This window comes from Colias philodice, chromosome 1 (genome assembly GCF_061535455.1).
Source record: "Colias philodice isolate Cphi_HAF_F1 chromosome 1, ilColPhil1 Martin Lab GWU primary, whole genome shotgun sequence".
Lineage (NCBI taxonomy): Eukaryota > Metazoa > Arthropoda > Insecta > Lepidoptera > Pieridae > Colias > Colias philodice.
In genome coordinates this window covers 9383695-9407884 of record NC_143086.1, presented here as the reverse complement: position 1 = coordinate 9407884, position 24190 = coordinate 9383695, and the positions used below count along the sequence as shown (strand labels likewise).

At 32.5% G+C, this 24190-nt stretch overlaps 3 protein-coding genes across 13 annotated transcripts in view; 2 read left to right on the top strand and 1 right to left on the bottom strand.

Moving 5' to 3' along the window:
- Positions 1–24190, bottom strand: part of LOC149491284 (coiled-coil domain-containing protein AGAP005037) — a 181497-nt gene that overhangs the window by 7005 nt on the left and 150302 nt on the right. For 5 of the 10 annotated variants that reach the window (XR_016315801.1, XM_089696832.1, XM_089696840.1 and 2 more), the window contains 13 exons: positions 8442–8574; positions 6863–7001; positions 6691–6786; positions 6302–6480; positions 5800–5856; positions 4454–4543; positions 3856–3918; positions 3428–3588; positions 3176–3295; positions 2987–3099; positions 2095–2236; positions 1880–1980; positions 1658–1802 (listed from right to left, as the gene is read on the bottom strand). Coding sequence is in view for 9 of the 10 variants with exons in the window: in XM_089696832.1 (XP_089552958.1) it covers positions 1658–1802; positions 1880–1980; positions 2095–2236; positions 2987–3099; positions 3176–3295; positions 3428–3588; positions 3856–3918; positions 4454–4543; positions 5800–5856; positions 6302–6480; positions 6691–6786; positions 6863–7001; positions 8442–8574 (1539 nt within the window). In the remaining variant the exon portion in view is untranslated. Of the gene's footprint in view, positions 1–1657; positions 1803–1879; positions 1981–2094; positions 2237–2986; positions 3100–3175; positions 3296–3427; positions 3589–3855; positions 3919–4453; positions 4544–5799; positions 5857–6301; positions 6481–6690; positions 6787–6862; positions 7002–8173; positions 8291–8441; positions 8575–24190 lie in introns of all 10 variants that reach the window. The other 5 variants (XM_089696889.1, XM_089696899.1, XM_089696860.1 and 2 more) reach the window with 4 other exon arrangements.
- Positions 8872–15050, top strand: LOC149491286 (uncharacterized). Of its 2 annotated transcripts, XM_089697307.1 has the most exons (6): positions 8872–9036; positions 9672–9772; positions 10388–10493; positions 11908–12116; positions 12661–12724; positions 12803–15050. In XM_089697307.1, exons 2-6 carry the CDS (start codon positions 9677–9679, stop codon positions 14893–14895), a joined length of 2568 nt encoding a protein of 855 aa, XP_089553433.1. In that variant the 5' UTR covers positions 8872–9036; positions 9672–9676; the 3' UTR covers positions 14896–15050. The 2 variants fall into 2 exon arrangements, with proteins under 2 accessions (XP_089553433.1, XP_089553440.1); XM_089697314.1 differs by lacking the exon at positions 8872–9036 and having other exon boundaries at positions 9649–9772.
- b6 (pentraxin-related protein b6) overlaps positions 20054–24190 on the top strand; it is a 36265-nt gene continuing 32128 nt past the window's right edge. The window contains exon 1 of the mRNA XM_089697747.1: positions 20054–20192. The gene's annotated coding sequence lies outside the window, so the exon portion shown is untranslated. The remainder of the gene's footprint in view (positions 20193–24190) is intronic.

The following is a 24190-nucleotide window of genomic DNA, read 5'->3' as shown; positions in this document are numbered from 1 at the left end:
AATAATTTTACCATTAACAATGCTCTATGGTTTCTTTTTAAAATCTTGGTATCAAACTGCTGGAATTAACAAGATTTATTAATATTTATTATTATTAAACATTTTGTACGTAATTCTTCAGTTTGCAAAAGATACGTTATAATTGTACCGTTGCAATATTATATTGTAAGATGCCATTCATAATTTGGTGTTGAATTAAAGACGCTACAACGTGCAATAAAAGATGAAATCGTATACAGGGTGTGTGCACAGGCGATTATTCCGTAACTATCGCAGACATCAAAAAACTTTAAACTGATATTGAAAGCCCTTTACTTAATGAGTAAAATGACAATAATAACTTTTTAAAAATAAAACGGGAAATATCCAAAAATTTTACACCAAACACATACATTTGTATGAGATAATATGACTATCCTAAACATGTAATATGAAAAATTTTGTTTCTTATTTTGAATTTTGTGCTTAAATTACTTCGCAAATTTTAATAAAGATTCATCTAGAAACTGTAAATAGAGCTCGATGTGGAATACAATGGTTTTCCAAGTAGGACGTTCGAGGACGTCTCTTTGAAATTTTTCTTGGAACACAAAATGTATGGAAAATTCAATGAAAATTTAATGTAACTTTTTTGGATATTTCCCGTTTTATTTTTTAAATGTTATCATTGTCATTTTACTCATTAGGTAAAGGGCTTTCGATATCAGTTTAAAGTTTTTTGATATCTGCAATAGTAACGGAATAATCGCCTGTGCACACTTAACGATTACACCCTGTATAAGATCTTGTCGAACAAAACATTACGTACATTCAACAAAACAGAGTGTGATGTTAAGAATTTGTTTTAGAATAATTTAGATATGCCAATTTCTTTCAAATTGTCACAGTATAATGACGAAATGGTTATTCAATCTCGTGAGTATACTTAAATTTTGGGGCCGAATCGGTAACATCCAGAATACACGGGAAAAAGATACAAGTTCACATTCCTTAAACTTATTATCGTCAAAAAAATTAAAAGGAATTCTTAGATTTATAGTAATAAAATAATAATAAGCTTCTAAGGGCTAAAGTATTTAAGCAAAGTTTAAATGTAAAAAGGTTAAGTAGACAGATAAGGAATGCTATTAAGTTCTAAATTGAATTAAAAGTAAACAAAAATTGCGTGCATAATTATTATATAGTAGGTAGATAGATAAGATATTAGGAGTAACTTTAGGGTGGCGGAATATTTATTGCTATAAGCCTCTAGGATAAATCTCTAAAAGGAAGCAAAATAATTAAATAAAAACTAAAACATTCCGCAAAATATAGGAAGTGTCGGAAAAAAATGCAAATTTTAAACTTTTGGCAAACCTGCAATTGTTAAGCGAATCGTTAGTAATTATTAACATCTGTAATAAAATTATCATGAAAATAGATATTATTATTATAGTCTACAGAACTCCATCATTCATTGCAAAGAACATTTGTCTAACAAATTATCATTGTCAAAATCTAAAAGGTTATCAAATTATTGTGCATTTTAAACAGATTAGGACTACTAAAGTTAGAACTTTTAAATGCACCGCCTACATAATACTTGAGATGTTATATTAGTGAAAAAGTTTGACTATAATATTGTATTCGTTAGTAGGTTATTTCCGATAAATGTTACCTTGTTGGATTGAGTGACATGACCAGGGGTCTCCGAGTGGTACTCCTCGGAGGACGGGCCAGCCGTGGCCGTGGAGCTCTGCGACGACGAGGGCGACACGCGCCCGTCGTTCAGCGGCAAGCGCTGTTCTTGCACGCAAGCCAATCTATATTCGATACAAACTTTAGCACATTGTGTCCACTGGGCAGTCAGGGTTGGAGCCATCTTTCAAGAATACAATACCTCTTCAGAGTCACAAGCGTCCCAGTCAATTTTTTGCAACGACGCAGAGCGAGCTCGAGGCGTTCCGGCTCCTCTTCCAGCATCTTTTCCTTGCGGACAACCTATAATTTTCAACAATTCAATTTCAAATACTGCGTGCAGAAAGAAAAAACTTAAATCCGAATTCCCCTAACCTATTAAACTAACTGAAGAAAGCAATTTTTTCTAGTCCCTACCTTTTCCATTTCGGCAGCAAGTTTGACTTTCATGGTCTCCTGGAGCACAGGGAACTTGAGCTTCCAGTCAGCAACGGTCTTGCTACTCTTGGACAACACCATGGCGATGCGTTCGATGTCCGCCATGTTGACGCGGGTTTCCCTGAAAAGTTTGGTGATAATAATTAATAAAGTAAATATATCCCTTTACTAACGATGTCTCATAACGATAATACTATGCATAGTTTTACCGATAGTAAAATAGACATTTGAGAGGTTTTATGGCATTCAAAAGCTTTATAAATATAAATTTTTGTTATATTTGCTTTTTTTACATTTGGCTTTGTTCTACTATAATTTTTTATGTTTCAAAACCTATTAACACGGGCCTAATATTAAAAAATAACGAATCGAAGTCAAATATTGCATAAATTACAAACAATTCTAATTGATTGTACCGCAAGTATGTTTTGGTGCTTGGTGAACCGGAACTAATGTCGCCATCTCGTAAAACATCATTTAATGACAGATCGTTCCCTTACAATTGTAATTTTACTTTTCTTATTACAATGACTCAGACTACCTGCAGTTTTAAATTAACTCACTCACGTACTAAACTATTTGGAGAAGATTAGGTAAAGTTTACTAAAAAGATTAAGACTAGCTTAATTGCTTCGTTCCTAAATTCCCTGAAACCGAGGAGACTTTTTGCATTGGCAACCCTGATTTAAAAAACCACGCCCCCTGTCAGTGTCATGCGAGTGTCAAAAGATCCCTACTATGTGCTATGTTCGTAAAGAATATGATTCGCGCTATTCGACACTAGATGGCGTTGCAGGTATCAAACAACTTATTTGTTGATGCCGCCTAAATTATATTACCTCAAATAAATATTTAAAAAACAGATACGTACAATCTATTAGCAGCTTGGCCGCGGAGGCGCTCCACAGTTGCCTCCAGCTCGTACAAGTCATTTTCCAGCAACAGCATGTCCTGGCGATAAATTTCTTCCTCGCGAGTGAGTTGCTGAAATTATGAGAACCAAAATTATGAAAAATGCGGATGTTAAGCAATATAATACCTGTTTTTATTCCACACTCACCGATTCCGGATCTTCCTCGCAGAATTTGGCAGCCAAAGTGCCGATCTTCACAATAGTATCGGCCATCATTTCTCTCATCTGCATTGCATGGGATAAGGTAGTACGGCGGAGATTACGAGTCTGTGAATTGAATAACTCTTACAAATGATACTCCATTTAATATCAACGTACGTGATATTGCATTGCCTGTAATAATTCGCAAACCGCAAACAACTTTCGCTAGAGCTCATGTCGAAACACATAATATCATACCTCAATCCTGAGATCACGGCTTTCCTTTTGGAGCATATGGAGTTGATTGAAGAAATCGGATGTCACTGTCACAGTGTAAGTTTTTTGTGGAACTAGCGCGAGCGGCTGGCCCACGAGCCCGGCTGGCTTGGGCGGCGGGGCTGGCTTCAAGCGGTCTCTCTCTGGAAACAAAAAAATTAAGAAAGCCATTATAATATACTTAACGATTATCTCCTCTAAATTAAGCATCCGGAACTATCTTACTTCTGACAGTTGAGAGTTACAAATTTAATAACGACAGAAAAGTAGCGATGAACTGTTTGATGATCAAAGCGTGATGCTCGTTTCTATTGATATTGATCATAAAATTATCAACAATAGATAAAAATATTACTCATATACTATTAAATTACACTTCCAGAAGTAAACAATTTATATGTAGCAGTTACCTTGTGATGAAGTCCTCGGCAAAGTGGATGACTTGATTGCCGGTTTTGTTGGTTTTGTATCAGCTTGTTATGGCAAAGAAGTAAGCGGAAAGAAATCAAATACAAGAATTATGAATATGGTTATGATATAACTACGATAGAAGAGGGAATAAGATAGAAATTTTGTCCACGAAAATGGGTACTATAAAATTTCAAATGACGTTATAGACGAAATTGTTCTCGAACATAATTTAATTCAAGTATTGTATGATTTTAATATAATGTAGGTGTAAAATCGATGAATATAATATGCCAAATTATCAAATGAATAGTGACGAAAGGGAAGTGACAATCATCATCATGAGTGGTATAAATAATACAAAGATATGTAAAGTTTTACCTACACAAATTATTTGTGTACTATAATTATTATGATTCATGTCTATAACATATATCTGCAAAATTAACTAAAAACCGAGAACACATAGACGCTTAAAATGCTTGTATATTAATTTATAAATATTAATTTATATTTACTTAAAATATATAGGCTACATATCACGTTCACTCTAGTTAGTATATGAGGTTAATAATAATTGAAGATAGATTGCATGCATACCTGAGTGTTGAGGCGAGTGTTGTTTGGGAGAGTTCATGTCTGGTGGGTCATCGCTAAACGATACCGATTTCTCAAAAGAGACTGACTTCTCTGAAATTATAAATGATATTCGTCAACCAAGAGAAAATTAGTAACATATAAGATAGGTGAGCTATACGAATATCAAAGGAAACGCAGTGTCGTATAGAAAATTGATTGTAGCTGTTTTATGTGAAAATTGCCGAAAATAGAGTGCGTAAAATTTTTATTTTAAAAATTATTATATATTGAGCTGTGAATTTTGGAATCATGAGGTGTGGCAATCAATCAATTTGGGTGAGGTAGAGAGTTTGAATAAATTTGATATAATGGCACAATCTTGACGGAGTTGAAACGGGTTACGTTCAATGATGGTTAAACATGTCCTCCCTAATAGGAGTTGTACAAACAAAACAGGCATGCAAGAAATACTTGACTCATTGCGTCTCATCAACATACTGGTAAATCATTCGTCATTCATCAAATACAAAAACCAAACAATAATAAAATAATCATAATTACTTTTTAACCATAATATTTTATGCACGATCCAAACATAGGAACTACTCGTTATGTTACATGAAGTTGCTTCTTCCTGATACAAAGCCTGGCTACGTTACCTTTACCAAGATGCTCTGATTAACTCTCAGAAAATTAGCAAGATGCTTCATGGTATCTTCCCTAACTACGATGAACCTATCCTTATAAATTACTCAGCAGTATACAATGCACTTATTATGAGCCTCATTATAATCAACCTCCTACAGAATACTAAATCTTACGTTAACTCAGCATACAGCAACCGTTGCATAAATTAACACTTCCACAATTCATTAAAGTAATCAAAAACGATTGTATCTGGGACGTCGTTCAGTTCAATGAAAGTGTCGTGATGATGATAATTAGAGACCCAATACAATTGTTTGATAAGATGAAAATAAGGAAATAAAATCACACGATTGAGCAAGCAAGCGATTGGCGTGACAATGTTCGAAATGTGCGTAATGCATTGCGAATGTTATATTGAGTAGAAAATTCCCGAAACATGGTGTTCTCGCACGACGTCTTTAGTTGGAAGTGAAAGTTTCGCTTTCCCTCTCCACATGCCATGAGGTGTGGATGGAGCTCATTCAAATTGAATATGGTGAAGCCAATTTGTGGTTTTGTACTTAATGGTTACTTTATTAATTTCTATTAACCGAGAAGAGTAAAAACTATGAAAAGTTTAAGCATTAAAATTTTCAAAAAATTTGAAAATTTTGAAAGCATCTGTTACTAACATTAGCAATGCACCGGCAGAGTTTTGGCCCGCGTTCAATTGGACTTACGAAATCTGTCCCTCCCCAATTTGGGAGGTCTCTCGCTGCTGGCAAAACGTGCGGCATCTGAGTGCAGGAAAACGCAAGCCATGTTAACGTGTCTTTATTTGAGCCAATTAATATTACCACTTCAATTTATCATGAGCAATTTAATTTATCATTTACCAATAAAGAATGAAACGGAAGGAAGTCCTGTGAAAAAACTATATAAAAGAATAAATAGCGTTATATAAATTACATAATATAGCCAAAATGGTTTTATAAAATTTGCTAAAATATATATCATTAAACTTATTTCTCTAAGTAGGTACATTACACAACGCGTACAGTACATATAAAAACGATTTCATCATAATATTTCAAATAAATGAAAGTAGGATACACGTTAGAGAATAATACTATTGGCAATGATAAATTAATTGTATTTCAAATAATTTTATTTTTAAGTAAACGACACGTTTATAATTGTGGCTGTCAAGGACACAGCTTAGTAAAGTAACGAGTATCTCACCTTGGGTGGTCACTCGGCTCGTAGATGGTTGCTGGAAGTCCTGCCGGGGAGCGACGGCGGGAGGAGCCGGCCCTCCCGGTACCTGAAGGGCTTTCTGGACCAGCCCAGTGAGGTTGGCCAGCTGCCGCTCCATTTTCTCAACGCGAAGACGCTGCATATCATCCACAGGAGGACCCAGCCTAAAATATTTTCATTTAGCAAACGTTCACCGAGAAAAAGTCCTACAGTATATTCGCCTATAGCATTTCTTCGCTTTGCCTTAATATATTGTGGCCACAATAACGCCCAGCTTGTAACTATTCCAATTGATTTTTCATAAGTTTCAAAATTTTAGTAACAATAAAACATTATACATAACATAATTATCGTTTCTATTTTCAGTTTGTTACCTAGCATCATATGGGGGTCGAGGCATTGGTCGAGGCGCAGTTGTAATGGCGTTCACCCCGTACATTTGGTAAGCGTCGTCTATGATGACAGCATCACTGGAACATTTAACGTAGGCATAATTTTGATGCAACGGTTAGCATTGTTTAATGAGTTTATTATTCAAGTAATTACCCAGCTTCCTCATCAATAACGGGATTGATGGCAGGCCTGGGCGCCGCGGGGCCCAAAAATTGCGTATAGTACGGGTCTTCGTAAGGCACTCTAGCGGAGCTTCGCTCGGGGGACGACATGTAGCCCTCGCCGGAGTGAGCTGACGACCATTAAAAACTATTGGTATCTTGGTATCTACATTCTATGAAAGTCATAGGTAATATGAACTGAATGGAAAGTCAGGATATTTCTTTATAAGAAGAAATATCTCGAGATCTAAGTTAAATTAGAGATACAACAAACAATTATTTCCAATAAAAATCTTGACTCTCCATACATGTCATATTTAACACAGTTTGAAGGTGATGGTGAAGAGACACAAAAGCTTCTTTGGAAAAGTACTTAAATATCACAGAAGCATGCGAAGTGTAAACACACTCAACACCTCTAGACTTGCTTGGAAATATTATAAAAAAGCTGCAATTTTGCATTTAAGTAAAGCCTTTATTAAGTATAAAGTAATAAAGCCCAAAATATATTCTAAGGAAACATCAAAAAGTTTCAAAACATAATTTATTCACACAAATGCGTAGTTATAAATTCTGATCAACTATTTCAAATGCGAATGGGTATCAACGTATGTAATATACAATAAGATACAAATTTGTCAATAAAGTTATTAAAATATAAGTAACAAAGTAAAAGTTAAATAGTTCATAGATTTGAAATAGTATAATAAAGTTCGATAAAGAAGTAAGAGTAAGACCGCTATAAAATGTAAATCGTTTCGTAATGTGGCACACTAAACTATTTATTTAAATTAATCTTTCTCACTTATAAAATTTAAAGCGCTATTTATAAAAATACTCAAGAAAGCCACATTAACCCTTAAAAACATATTGTTCCAGGCAATTGACCTATTTTAATTTTCGTATAAAGATTTCCTAAGGTAAAACTGGTGCTTTCTTCTATTTTGTATAGTTGTAAGAAAACTCAGAACTCGTGATGACATGCCTAACCACTCAAAACTAGCTACTCCTCCATCTATATTTATAGTTCTTATAAATTTTAGAACAGAACACACTACATTGCGTACCTACCTATATTTTGAATATTATCTCTACACGGTCGGTTAACGATTCACCACACTCGCTAAATCGTTTTAGACAAAAAGAAAATAGCAATATGCGTCGCTGTAGGATAAAAGACTAACAAAGTTTTCAGGTAACAGGCAATATTGAGATCGCTGAAAAAATAATGTCTAAAATAAGCGAGAAGCAAATTAGTATTTGAAGCGAAAGTAATGCGTTCACAGGGCGACGTTGGGGTTACCGGGGATGGTGTAAAGTTGATCGGTACCCCGGGGACAATCACCGGCGGAGAATGGGAAACACCTCTCAGAGCCCGTCCCCGGCACGTATGACCGCACTGGCTTGACCGGGGGAGCACCTACACACACACCGCTGTGTACCCAATGCCAGAAACGTACACAAATATACCATATTTAAAGTTCAATCGGGATAAGCCGTGTTGAAAGGAAATAAGATTAATGAACGTTTTTATGTGGTTATTGTTAAAACGTTGGGGTATTTCGTTCTACCTGGTGGTGGAATGGTCTTCACGCGGTCCGCCGGCACCGGAGGCGCCGCGGGCGAGAAGGCCCGTAGGACGCTGCCGCCCCGAGGCAGCGTGCTCGGCGCGGGAGGACCCATATAGTAAGCAGGGGGTTTGTTCTAAACATTCATAAAATGACAATATTTAACATCACAACTAAAATAAACAATATTGATATAATTCAATTAATGCAATTTCTATACTAAGGTTCTTACACTATAATTATGATTAGATTATAATTCAAACGCCATAAAATAATAAGCGAATTATTCATACGTTTGGGATACATGTTACTAAAATATATGTGTCAATCTGTACACACAGAGTAGTAACTGCTATAATAATATTTGCAATGAAATAATTTTCATATGATGAAGATGAATGACACACCGTACACAACAATGTGCTGTAAAGTATTCACGGTTTATAAATACAATTCAAAAGCAATAACAGTCCTCCTGCAGCGGAGCGAGTCAGTTTACAATTTGTTTGTATGGTGAAAGCACAGTTTAGTGACAAATTATAAAACGATACAACTAAAGAAAATTAATCATATGAAAGTGTTTTAATCGCAATAGCAGGTACGCGATGAAAATATAATAATCAATCCAATCAACTTATTTAATTATAATAATATTCTTCATATTGCTCAAATCTATTAAATTAATTATAAAGTCTAGGAAAGACGTAATAATGAACGGAGGCATAAACTACGTACTAATGAAGGACGTAATAAATTGCAGTCAATCTAGATAACTTTCTCAGTATTGTTATAGAAGGGCCATCATTATTGTGCTGGCCGCTGGGAGGCAGTACTCAGCAATCAGCTGCGTTACACAATATATGCAACAATCTCAAAACTAGTTCCTGAACTGGATATTTCTTAATTGTGTTTTGGTTTTATAATACATCTACTCTCAACGGTACTTGTTTTATTACATTATCAACCAAATGTTGTACCTAAAGAAAGGCGAATAAATTATGTTTAAAATGAACGCGAGCTTAGTTGAAAACATAGAGAGATATCAAAAGTTCTAGATATGGATGGATTTCAACAATGCTAAATGATTCTTAAATGCATACTTTATTAAAGAAAAATAAAAACTTTAGACGCATAGGTATAGGTTTTTGCAGTACATATTTTCTTATAAACTTTAGTCAGACTTCTCCAGAATTATTTTACCCATTGCGTAATATTTCATCATCTAATTTTCAGATAAAATGTGGATCTATTTTACTTTCTTTACAATTCTGACGGTGAGCGCAATAAATCGACCGGTGTACAAAATAATTTTGACGCAAAAGGGATTCGCACAGGTAACAGAAAGTTATATAAGATATCAATTATAGATGATAATTATTGCTTAATAATATTAAAGTAAAATTTGATAATGACAATTCCGTCACACGCGACCGAGTTTGTAACTCTATATAACTAGAGTAGGTATATCCGATTACACTTGAGTACGCAATTTTTTAATATGTGCATCCGCTATAATGAGACCTTATTCTCGAACGAAGTAAAAAGTGAATGTCAAAATATGTGGGAGTGTGATAAAGGCAGGCACGAAAAAATTTCGTATTCGCATTTAATATCGAACAAGGTAGCCTTAATTTAGATTATTTACTCATTTATTGACAAACAATATTTCACAATTAATATACTTAACATTTTACAAATTCCATGATACTTATTTTGAAATTTGGTTTATTTCTAGAATATTTACATACGTGAATATTTTATGAAAGGTTTTATCGGTCGATTTTCATCTCAATTAAAATGTTGTTATTGGATATTCAACAATAATATTGTATTGCTTTCATCGTTTTATTACAAAAAAATATTCCGTAACGCTTGAGATCTGACCTATTAAAAGGCTAATTAAGCGGCTCAAGAAATTATCCTCTTAAAAATAATCTGTTTGTTTACAGTTTTTGCAGTACGATGTTGAAACACCGCCCATGAGAGAATTTACATTTTGTACTTGGATTAAATTATACGAATTTAATCGAGAACAAAGTATATTTTCTTATGTCAGTAAGTACTTATTATGATCACCTATATAACGATCTAAATGATGCATTCATCAAATGTCAGATTCAGACTAATCTACATCTAACTTCTGTATGAATAAATAATAAGACTGAATAGGATATAATCATCCTGCCAGTATATTGAAGCATTCTATATTTCTATCTAATCGATACATGCAATTATTTACAAAGGTTTTTGTTAAAGGAAATAGGCTGTTATGTTTTTGCACAAAGACTTATACGAACAAACAATTTTGTTCTAATATATAAACGGGGTTGTACAAAATTCTTATGATATTTGGCTGACTATAGCTTTATTAGTGCTTTACTTACTGTTTTAGATGTTTCAGTAAATGGTCATTTTAAGTATGCGTGTACCACTGGTGTCTTTGAGACTCTATAACTCCAATGTACCATAAAATATATCACATTGACTCCAATATTAGTCCCATAAGTTATTGATTTTGTGGCTTAGCACTGCTAAGAGAAAAGCGTGAAGTTCAGGCCCAGTTCGCCAGCTATACTGATGAGGTTCAGGGTACGGAGCCCCCGGGGCACTGAGGCGTCCCTCGGCTCATTACATGCTACACTTGGCACATTAGGGCGATGGGCTTGCACTGGAAACCTATACCAGGGATATAATGTCTCACTACAAACACTAAAAATCGACCTATCCATAGAAGTCATTCTGTCGCTTGACGATTATAGTCGGGTATCGCAAATCGCAATGCGTAGGTACTATTTTTTACGTGTTAAGTTATATATTACGTTAGTTATATACGTTTTAATTCAACCACAACTATTCTGTTTTAGTCTATATAAAGAAATATTTTACGATTTTTTGTCGAAATTGAATGGCCTTTGAAATATTCGTTTTTTGACAAACGTTTTTACATCAAAGCATATTTACCTCACACCTCGCTTCCTCGAACCCTCGATACGGCTCAATATTACCCTGAAAGTCAGCAATCCCATCAGGCGTCGACGAATATTCGAATTTAAATCACACAGCCAATTCCGAATAACTAGAATTGGGATATTCGCTCGCTCTATCCAAACATTGCAGAATTAATCGATACCATCGTATCAGTTAAAAATTGACTTTGAAGTAACTTATGCAACTAAGTTTAATGTAAATTTAGCAATTTCGTATTATACATTCAATATTATGTGATAGTTAATTAAGTAGCATAAATAATTTATGAGCGTGATTGGCGACTTCACGATCTACTTGGCGCGTTTTTCTTCATTAGGTACACGCTCATGTGCGATACGATAACCGCTTGAGAAGTTTGTTAATTGCACCGCCCGCGCCGTCGTCAATGATGCTAGGAAATCATTTTCAGAAAGTACATTGGCTTATCGGCCGCGGCGGTACTAACTAGCGACCCGAGTAAATAACTAGAACTCATTTACAGCTCATGGAAATAACCGCGTCGTCCGGCTGTGGTTGGACTCGGGAGGGCGATATATGAAAGTTGCTTTGAATGGTAAAATATCGTCGAGTAACCCGGTCGAGTTAGTGAAGGACGTATGGCATAATATATGTCTGTCCTATCAATCAGATTACGGGGCATGGGCTCTCTACATCGACGGTCACCTCGTTTCCTGTGAAGCAGCAGAAAGTGTAAGATTTCTGGCCTTCATTACACGCCCACTGTCAAATATTATATCTAAAAGCAAATCAAATCTGCCATGCAGATGTCAACCTAGCGAGATACATAATATTTACTATTAATTATTACGAAAACCAAAATTAATACAAGGTCATACTTTAATGTAATTAAAGAAAGCCGAAACCATGACCACCTGGGCACGTCAGTGCTGTGACAAAATTGTGAATTATTGTGTAACAAATAGTATATAACCCGCCTATGTCGAAAGCTATTAATGTTTATTTTCTACGAAATACACACGTATTTTTAAACTTATATGACAGTTAAAATTTATATTAGATACAAGTGGATACAAGGGATATTAATGCGAATTTTTATTTAAGAACCGATAGTTGTGCATTTAATATAAAGTTTAAAACTTTATTAAGTATAATATTATGACTGTAATTGTAGTGTTATTCTATGATTATTATATTTATTTTAATACATGGGATTATCAGTCATAATATTGGTTATGTATGTTGGCTTTTCTTAATAAATAATTCTTTTTTACAGCTAAATGGATTTGTTTTGCCTCCCAGTGGCAGCATTATACTAGGATACGGAACAACAGAAAGTGGTACTTAATCTTATATTTTGCAGCATTTTTTTTCAATAGTGATTTATTCTAGACTACGATTTTTTTTATTAATTTTAGGTGCATCCGGCGGAATAGAAGGTGAAATATTTGGAGCTAATATGATTCTTGCATCAACAATAGAACGAAATTTCACGATGAAACGTAATCCTCAATTTCGCCAAAAATATTTCCAAAAAAATAAAATTATGGGCGATACAAATATTCAATATGTTGTTCTTGGTGATATAAAAAGTGGTACAATTCAACCTGACTTTGAAACAACAACGTTACCTTCACCCAGTTATACCCGAAGTTATATAAGAACGCCTCTCAGTACTGTCGAAAATGATGCTGGGCCTCATATAATACCAAAAAGATTAAATCAAAATCAATACGAAAGAGGGATTTCAGAATTTTCTGCACCTAAGCAACTTACAACAGACGATGACAAAATTTACTTTTGGACTCTCATGAATGAGAATGAAAGCACAGGCAAGTTTAAAGGAACATCGCATAAGAACCCTGAACAATCTCGCAATACAAAAAACAACCCGATATTATCAGAAAAGGAAAAAAAACAAGAATTTGATTATTCGCCATATGCATCCAGTCATGTCAAAATTAAACGGCCGATTGTTAAACCTCTATTTGAAGTCGGGAGCAATGATATAACGCAATATACACGCAAAACAGTTAAATTAAATAAAGCCTCCATTACAAACGCTGAGACAGAACCTTATATTAAGAATGATCATAGACTATACGGACAGTGGACAAGTTCTAATTTTGCAAATAGTGTTTTAAATTCAATCAAAAGCAATAACGTAAATGGTAAGACAGATTACAAAAAGGTTCCTCCTACAACACCGCTTATAAAAATGTCGGATACCTTTCCATATTCTTCGGTGTTTAAAGTTACTAAAGTCTACACGCCGCTGAAGTTTCAAAGAAGGTCTTTTTTAGATAAACAACTAAAGATTATGAAACGAGATATTCACAAGTCACAGATAAATTTTAAAATGCACCACAACGACATAAGAGGTTCAATGTTAAAATCCAATACATATCAAAAAAACATCGACATTACAATTGCAAATGCGGAAAAGCCTGTCGAGAGACATCGTTTTTATAGAAATATTGATAGTCAAACATCTGACCAGATTATTTTATCCGACATATTTAAACCTTCTTTGAGTAGTACAGATACAAATCGTAACAAAACATTAGCCAAAGATCCGAATACTACATATAATTTAATTACAATATTACCTTTTCTAAAGTCCAATGAATATTACATTGAAAACGAAAGGGACAAAACACAAAATAAAAGTGATGTTTATACGAGGAGTTTAACAGGCTCTAATAAATGGCATAATGCTAAATCTTACAGTAATGATTTTACACCGAGGCGTATTAACATGGAGTCTGTAGAAACACATGTTAATCAAAACAACAACAATATTGACGTTAATAAAAAATTACCATCCGTTAGACTAAAGTATATTCCAGACAACCAAAAAATTGTTAAAAGTGATATAGATGGAGCAATACTCAAAGGGCGCGACTTAGCCTTGGAAATATCTAATAATTCGGATCCCTTTTCGGAATCAGTGTCTATACTGAAATATAATCATGGTTTTTTACCTGGACACACCTCAAGAAATAAAAATAAATATAGTAGAAATGGGCCACCTGATTACAGACCGACTCAAAAACCTTTTACCTATAGAAATAATTTTAATCACAATGTTAAAATGAATAATCCGTTGAATGAACGCGTAGTTATCGGTGATATAAATGAAGAACAGAAATATAGAAGTTTTATGGGTAGAAACGACAAAGTGCCCGATATTAGTAGATACTCCTCTGATTCAGTTAGCGGCAAGCTGCCATCGTCTTTAGGCCCGAAAGTTTGTAAAAATTTGGAGCTATTTGATCGTTTACTGTATATTCAACCCGATGAAAGTATTGATGTTACACATATAATGTCACCCGTTAAGCAAAAGAATATTGCAATCGAATTTATTTTACAAAATTATAAAAAATGTTCTCTGGAAGATTCTTTGATTGAAAATCATCATCTATTGTACATAGACTGGAGTAAAACGCCTGTAAGGCTGTTCGGCGGCGCGTACCCAAGGAAAACAACTGATCTTTGTGGATTCTTTTAACGAAACATCATTTGATTTTTCTATATGTTTACAAAACTAATGCAATAGATATAAAAATAAAAATGCAATTTATTTATTTTATGCAAATAGTGAAGTAATCAAACGTTAAGAAACTGAATAAATTATGGGTTATCATACTTATTTCAATCCTGAGTTTCACTGTGGACCACCCGCTATATGAATTAACCTTAGTTCATATGAAACGAATACGACTATATCATGTTTATTTTAAATTCACTATTCAGTTACATATTTCTGAAGAATAAGTCTATATTTTCATAACGATATTCATTGCTAACGAATGCTTTTCTTAAGCTATTGAAGTTCTAGACGGTAAACAAATACTTAGAATACATAGGTTTGAAACTTATAATATTTCATAACTGAAACCATTTTCTCGTTAATTAGCTGGACGTTTGGCTAAAATGGTGTTCTAAAGAGTTGAATTCTTCAGATTTCAAGTTCTGCTATCTTTAAAACCTTTCAATAAACAAGGAACAAAGCAAATAATGGGACGAAGAAAAGCAAAATAATATAAGGAATGATATTTGCTTATGTGATTTCTTTAATACAGGATATTCTCTAAATAAGTTATTATCATTTGCTTTTTAAGACCCTCAGAATATACATATTATATTATAGTCATTGGAAAAGTTAATGGGCTAGTTTTTTAACGCAGATTCTTACGAAATCCTTTCACTTGTACTATAACTCGACACGGTATTCACGATACATGGTTCTGGAATTTGTTCTCGAATCAAGTACAATTAACTATGAGGTAAATTTACATGTATTATGTATAGGTATGTACCTGACATAGGAACTAAACTTAAAGCTTTAAAGCTCATCAATATTGTATGACCAGACCAGTTTTAACATAAACATGATTTATCATAGATACCACGATGCTTTAGAAACGCGACAGTTTTTCCTAAGAACCATTAGGTATAATTACCGTTTATTTTACATCAAATTTATTCACACACACCATAATTATTATACGTTATAAGCTTTTCTGATTAACCACAATGTAAGCGATATGCAGCCAGGACACATTTTAAATTAATTTCTCCGATGTTCGATAAAAGTCTGTTACTGATATTGCATTCTCTGTTTGACTTCTAAACAATGGCCATGTAATCTGCGCTCTACAAAACCACGGATCGGGATACAATAATTATCATAATATTGAACGGGTCCGTCCTACGCGTCCGCGGCGTCACGTACTTACTTCATTTGTCACTATTTCATCTCCTAAATTCCCAATTTGGGTCTGATATTTTGGGGCTGATTGGCGGTATTAATTCAATAAAATCATTTCAATAAACAGATGCAACATTTGCATATGCACACCGAACTGTGAATAAACCATTGTTAATGTAGGTAGTGTTGTCTGAATAGGTGCTATATATAGAACCAAGAAACCAAGAATATGGAGTACAAATAAACAGGTGCATAATTTGAATAAAAATTATTGTAAGTAGGTAGGTAGTCCTACCTAAATTTCTTCCGTTTCTTCAACTAAACCGTTTCGTTCCGTTTCTTCTTATTCTTGTTCATTTACTTTCGTCATAAAGTTATGATAAAAATTGCATTTATTTAATTAAAATATTTTTAAATACAACATTTTAATTTTGGAATTAGAAAGTGAAATAAAATTAACAATGTAACATAGAGAGAGCGATATTACATTTATTTTTTTTTCTTAATGAACACCAAGTGAGATTAATAATGGCTATTTCATCATTATGATACGAAAGATTACATAATTTCTGATTGAGTCTTTATACCTACTTGCAAAATAGGGTATCTGTTTTATCACAACATCTTATGTCATCGATTGTAACGCTCGTTTGGATATATCCTTGTTTTAAGTAGTAATATAAACTCGAATTGCCTTTATAAAACCCTAAAAGTGATGTCATATTATGTCTTATATACATTGTTTATGTATATGTAGTTGAAAAATTTACGGCTAAAGTACCTATAATCTTCGTATTGAATAACATATTATTATTGTTTCTAGAACCAACTTTATGACATAAATGTTATAGTAGTTCGCAAAAATATGATCTCAATGATAAGAAAAATTGTTTAAAGTATCCATTGAATAATATTTTTATTTGATTTAGCTCGTCCATTGCTCGTTGAAAAGGAATAAATCGAGATTCACGGTAGTCCTAACAAAGTTTACCAAGAAAACTGTCATTGCATTTTACATAAAGTACTGTAACGGAAAATATTTCTCAGATTTATCTATTGAATAAATTATTGAAACGGGACTTTGTTCCCTATAAAAGTACCTACCTAGGTCTTAGTCTTCGGTTTCAAGAAATCTTCAAGACTACACGGGTAACAAATAAACTGTATGAATATAATAAATAACATTTCTGTTACAATTTAGGAACCACGATCTTTACAATCTTTACAATTAGAACGTGCTAATTAGAATTTAGTTAGCGATAACATAGAGGACATGTAAGTTTCACACCAAGTACTAGGGTATTATATATACGAAGTATAGTTATGTAAATACCTATAAAAAATAATAGAACGCAACTATCGCACATCCGTTACAATAATAGGTATGTTCATCCGCCTTGTCTAGTTCACAATCTTCCTGCTACGTATTTTTGAATTAAAATAATAAAACACGATACTGCATTGATAATTAATTGGTTTGTATGACGTAGTAATACGTCACTATTCATTTTATTTCAGAATAGCAGGTATTACTAATTAATCTATATTATATATAAAAATGAAACCCTTGGTCACGGCATCACGCGTGAACGGGTGGACCGATTTCGATAATTCTTTTTTTATAATATTCCTTAAAGTACGAGGATGGTTCTTATGTAAAGAAAACATAAACATGTACGACGGGCGAAGCCGGGGCGGACCGCTAGTAAAATATATTTATTGAATTAAAGCTGCAATAATGATAACGTATATATTTACGGTGTATTGTCGAAAGTAGTACAAGATATTCCTATAAGCAATGAATGTTGAATCGATATTCTAACAGAGCGGCAATTACAACATTCGTGGAATAATTTCAAGTGAATGTATTTCAACTTTTTCTCTATAGTTATACTGCAATTGTTATTGGTCTTATATTTAACCCCATTTTTAACTGATTTAAAAGTAACAAATGTTTTATCTTTAAAACTATACTTTATAAGGTTTAGTGCTAATCATCGAAAGCTCGAATAAGCTAGTTAAAATTTAAAAAAAATGTTTAAGTAAGTCTTATCAACAATAATTTAATTCGTTTATTGATTTCGGCTATCGATCAGTTTTTTTACCCCCGGCACTCCCTCTAGCGGAAGAAATTAAATGCTATTATTTCAACCAAATCGCCTGCGGAAGGAAGGGTGGTACCTACATCCCATTCAGCTCTACAAAATATTTATTACGAGAACATCAGCAAATATAAACATATAAGCTAATGTCTATTCTAATCGCATTCTATGTGAATAACTACGTGATAGTGAAGAGAAAACGATGTTTTAAAATGGACACAATTGTTCAAAAGAAAATGAAGAAAGTTGAGAGCGTACAGTAAAATAAATTCATATTTTTTCATATATTATTGTGATAATATGATTAGGTACATAATAATTCCAGGATATTTTAATATATATCTTATTCTTCACTGATATATTATTATATTAATGAGGTAAGGTGATGTAATTTACATATTAATTTTGTCTAATCATTTAATTTGAAACTATATAGCAATGTTGAAAAACTGTATGCAAATATCGCAAATATTAAATCATTTATAACATATTTGGAATATTTTTTTAAAGGTAAATATTTAAAATGAAACTACATAAAATACGAAAACATAGAAAAGCTTGTTTATGTAAACGTGATCAAATAAATATACCTACACATTAGCCTACATAATTATACATATTGAGCATCGCGGAATACACGTGGATGTACATAACAGTTTCCAATTTATAAAATATTGTAACCTTACCTATTGTAACAGAAATAAATGATCAATACACATTTCCAATGCCACGATACTTTTTTTGTCAAAATCCAAAGCATGATGGTGGGTTGAAAGAAGGATGTAAGTATTGTGGGTTTAAGTGGCACGTGTAATCCCAACCTCTTCACTTCACGTAGGTATATGAGATGTGTTTTAATTGGAATATATTTTCATAACACGATTTTTATACATAATTTTTGAATTTATTACATCAAGCAACACAGTATATTGACACTTTATATTACGATATTTCACCTAATTGTAGTCTTATAGTAAGTATTGAAATTATTTATTCGGTATTCGCAGTTCGTACCCTCATAATCCGATTAATTAACTATACTTATAATTGTACAACCCACGTTACAAAATTTGTAAACAATTTAAATTTAATTGCGAAAATTGATTGCTTGCAAGGAAATGCAGTCTCTACAGCAATAAATTATATTTTATAACTCGTTTTTAGTAAAACTTCGCAAAGTAGTAGCTTCTTTACAGGCTTCGTTTGGGACTCTAATGTAAAAATGGAACATATTTTATATTAAAAAATTTGTTGACGCATATAAGCTCCTTGAAGATTTTTCTATAGACTAGTTATGAAGGAATATTATATTAAAATATAGATTTTAATATGAAATGCTCTCGATGAGGAATAAGTAAGTTACTTCATTAAGCTTTCTTCGTATTTGATTGATGCTATTTACTAAGAATCAATTTATTGCATAGCGAGTTTTCTGAATAGATAATTAATTTACATAGTTTATATGGGATCAATTACTTATTTAAAAAATATTTTACGTTTAAGTATAATTAGGTGTAAATTATACATTAAATAAAATTCTCTGTTATCCTTAACACTTTTCTAAATAAAACGTAAAACTAGATGACGTAGACGTAATGTAGACTGAATGTCTAGGTACCTAATATGCTGCTAATATGCACTCGATATTTGTTACCATAATGCTTTAAGTATCCAAAATTGTACTCACATTCTTTTGTACATACCGCGCGTAGATTAAGATGGTTTACGAGCTAATCGTATGCATAAACGTATTTCTTATGAAATTCAGAGAGTGCGCGTGCACAACGCAGGATGGGCATATTAAGATAAACTGAAGTTGGGCAAAACATATTGTTCGGAGGCATCTATCGTAACGCGATTACAAAATAGCACATTCGTGTCATAAGACGCATATCGGTCGAGTGGGGTGGTCTGGTGGCCAGGTGGCGACAAATCTGCTCAGTGTTGTATTGCTTAGTGAATGTGCGCCCGCGTCACTATCGTGCAAAAATCGTAAGTGTTTTCGCTATATTCCTTTTCGTAATACCATTTGACGGTTATTTTCTATATGCCAAGCGACAGTTTGAGAGCGATGCGATTTTCCATGTCATACATATTCATAAAAGTATCGATTCGAATTTTATAGTTCGGTTACTTGTGCTAATCGTCGATGGACATCGTTTTACGCCTATAATTATGTTAATTTTATATATGCAGTGTCACGTATATTAAAATTTAGGCTGCATCGTGTTTTCATTTTTATTACTTTTTTTGGTTTGTTTTCAAATTATTTCATCAAAAATTTTTAAAATAATGCCTAACTAATTTTAATAATATGTACATAATATTTTAAATCGAATTAAGTGTAAATATTTATGAACACAACTATCATTAACACATCAACCTACTATTGCAAAATTAAGATAAACCTGTTAATCATAATAATCCTAAAATAAAGTAGTATTATTATTAAAATTTATTCAATAACATTGAAAAAACTTGTTTTTAAAATTTTTGGAAGTCATTCAACCCAGATCTTTGCTGCATATCATTTGGGTCTTAATAAAATACAGCTATTTTATCGATATTGTTTTATCTTAATCGATACATAAAATTAAATCTATGCAAAAATTTAGATTAATTTAGAAGATTTTTATGATAAATAAAAAATTCAGTTTTTTTGTGAGTTTTTGTTACAGTGACCTAAAATCTAACGTCACCAAAAACAATAATAAAACATCATTAATTTAATTCATGATAACTGCTCATTTTCATTTGTGAAAATCCGACGGTACCGTTCAAACAAGGTTCAAAGTGATCAAACTTATAATAAAAGCTACATTAAAACTTACAAAGTTTTGTTGGCATTGACACTGAGAAAGGTTAGTCATGTCAACGACACACCGTGACCACACCGTGACCCTAAAACAGGACATTTTCATTCAATAATAGTGAATGAGACTCGTAAGCTTGTACCCTATTGACATATTTCGACGAAACTCTAATGAAATACTGATCCACCACGATGATACAAATCAAAATAATACTGATGTTAATGAAATTCGTTATAACAGACTTGTATTTTTGTGTTTTTCTATTTTTTACATGAAAATAATACGAAAATTTTACATAGGTATTTAATTGAAAGCGCAAACTTATTTTCAATAATTCAATTATTATGAAACAATATTATTTTGTTCAAATCGTTAACGCTATATATCAGTTTCAACAAGCATTATCCGAATGGCGGGTTTTACTCAGAACTCCACACGATAACAATGTATTTTTCACAGAGAGATCATTTTATAGTGAGTGGAAAACCATTCTACCAATTTTCCAGGAAGTCCGTTTCAATTTCTATTATAGTATCTACATTTTACGTCCAGCTGTCAAGTGCATCTCTTTTTTTAAATAAATAAACAACTTATTCTAAGAGGGCTGGATGCGCTGAAAATTGATATTTCTATGAAATGTGTAAGAGCTTCGGCTCTCTGATGTGAATAAAAAAGTTTAAAAGCATTGCAAGTCTGCAGATTTCATAGCGAAAGAGCGTGGACACTGGACATGCGCCTAATCCTAGCTTTTCATTTCATTATGAATACAATAACATTATTATTTATGTCATACGTAAATATTCTCTCCTCAAAATGTTTGTAATATGCCGCTGACGAATACCATAACAATAAAAATAATTATGTGTTAGCAGTTAATTAATTAGCAGTCAATTATTATGTTATCCGTTTCTACGGAGATTAAACACGGTCAATGGTTGACAAAACAATTACTTATATAAAGATTAAAAAAAAATAGTTTTCCTTAATATCTGTATACCTCTGACATTTTGATTTACGTAAGTAAGTATTCTAGCATTAATAAACTTTTAAGCCGTTATCTATAATTATTCAATTGTGATATTTAACGCAATTTAAGTATGTTATTGTATCTGTGCTTTCTTCAATTCCATTACTACGGAAAAGCGATGGTATTATTGTGAAGGACATGGATTTCGCACTTTGACCCAACAAACAAAAGATTTTATTGTAAAATTAATACTCAATATGGAAACCATCCTTTACAATTTGACCTTTTTTCCTTTACGATTTTATTATTATCAGAAAATGTTATAATTTAATGTGGATGTATAGCGCTAGCACATCACAATAATGTGTCCTAATTAATTATGTCGCGAGTTACAATGAAATCCGCGACTATATTTGTATATTCCATGAATTTATTTAAAATTGAATTATTTAATTTATTATCCATTTCCAAATAACAAGTACATGGTTTACATAAAATGGTCTTGTATTTAAAATAAGCGGTATGTAAAAAAACGATCACAAAAAGTGCAGTTAATGAATGTGATCAAGATATAAATAGGGATCTAAGAAAATTGTCACATGACCTTCTTAGCAGGGGTTTATAGCTGAAAAACTATTCAAAAGCAATCGTTCGATTCAATTCCTAACGAACCAAATCCACACTGACCGTGAACTAACTTCCGTATTTCACAATTTTGACACGAATTAATTCTATAGAAGCACCTTTATATATAAAGATAAAATTTATAACAAAGTAGTTTGATAGGTTTCACAGCTTAGGTAATTTTAATAATAAAGAATATGCCTTATTTCAAGCCAAAATAGTAGTAGTCGTATGAAAAATCAATATCTTTAAGAATATTAGTATACTTTTTCAACATAATATTAAAATACATAGATAGTGTAGATACTCGTAGGTACATTTGGATTATAGGATATTGATTTCTCTAAGACTTCATCCATATCTGAATTCAGATTGATTTAATATTCTTTTGTATTGCGGATTTTATAATCAAAGAGTCTAATCTCCTATTGCGACTGTGGCTAATGTAAGCCAGTATTACTTACGAATTAACTATTAGTAATCTGCGGTATTAACTACTATTAAAAAAAAGTTTCATAATTAGTATAAAATATTAGCCGTGTTAATTTCAGTATTATCCGGTAGGTAATAAAAAGGTAGATAAAAAAAGTAATTTAGGGGTAGGTATGTCGCACATTTTCTAGGCTCTGCCACTGCCGAATAAAAGTGCAAATTTGTTAAGATTTAATTATCAAACGACAAGTAGATATTATATATTTTGTTAGAATTCACACATCATACGATACACATAGAGTTCACAAAATGGATGCAATAAAACCCACGCAAAAATCGATTCGGTTCTGATAAAGCCTCCTACCAAAGTTTACATTTAAATTAAATAATAACATATCCGTGTAGCTGAAAATAATAACCATTATGTTGTAGGTTTCGATATATTTTATTATATAGGTAGGTAAATAACAATGCCATGTTTGTATTGTTTTCATCGGAAGTGTGGATTAATAACAAAAATAAAATATACTTTAACACTTTAAGTTCCTCTTTGCTTTACCTATACGTTTACTTTACTGTATTGGTTGATTACAATAAGTTTTCCTCATCCGATCTTTGAGTATTGTGCAACTTTTTAAGTTCTTTGTGATAAATTAACATCATCTAATGTATTTAGACCTCTAAAAACTGTATTAATTAAAATATCTCGTTTTTAATTGAGATTATTTAATTATATTTAAATGCCAATGCATTTCAATAATTTTTTTTTATTTTTTAGTTTCTAGAATTAGATCAATAGACAACATCGAGAACGAAATCTAGTTGCGAGTTTAGTTTCAATACTTTTTAATCGAGAATGGACGGGATGGATATTGATATAAAAGCTTTGTGTAGTTAAAAGCACTTTGTAAAAGTAAATACATTTGTTGATTGTTAATCTTGTTATGCGATACTTTTAGGCTCGAACCATTATTTACAGAACTTTGTATAAATAAAAATAATTTAAGAGTACTTTATGATGAATATGAATGATTTTGATGCCTCCCTTTATACAGCTAACACGTCTTATCCTTTGCCTAAGGAGTCGCCTGGTAGAGATCACTCTGAAGTGATAAGGCCGTCGCATTATACATAAAAAGCTGTATGAGAATCGA

Coding starts and splice junctions, on each gene's coding strand:
- LOC149491286 (XM_089697307.1), top strand. CDS start 9,677: ATGTGGATCTATTTTACTTTCTTTACAATTCTGACGGTGAGCGCAATA. Junction 9,773..10,387: donor CGCAAAAGGGATTCGCACAG/GTAACAGAAAGT, acceptor GTTTGTTTACAG/TTTTTGCAGTACGATGTTGA. Junction 12,117..12,660: donor CCTGTGAAGCAGCAGAAAGT/GTAAGATTTCTG, acceptor TCTTTTTTACAG/CTAAATGGATTTGTTTTGCC.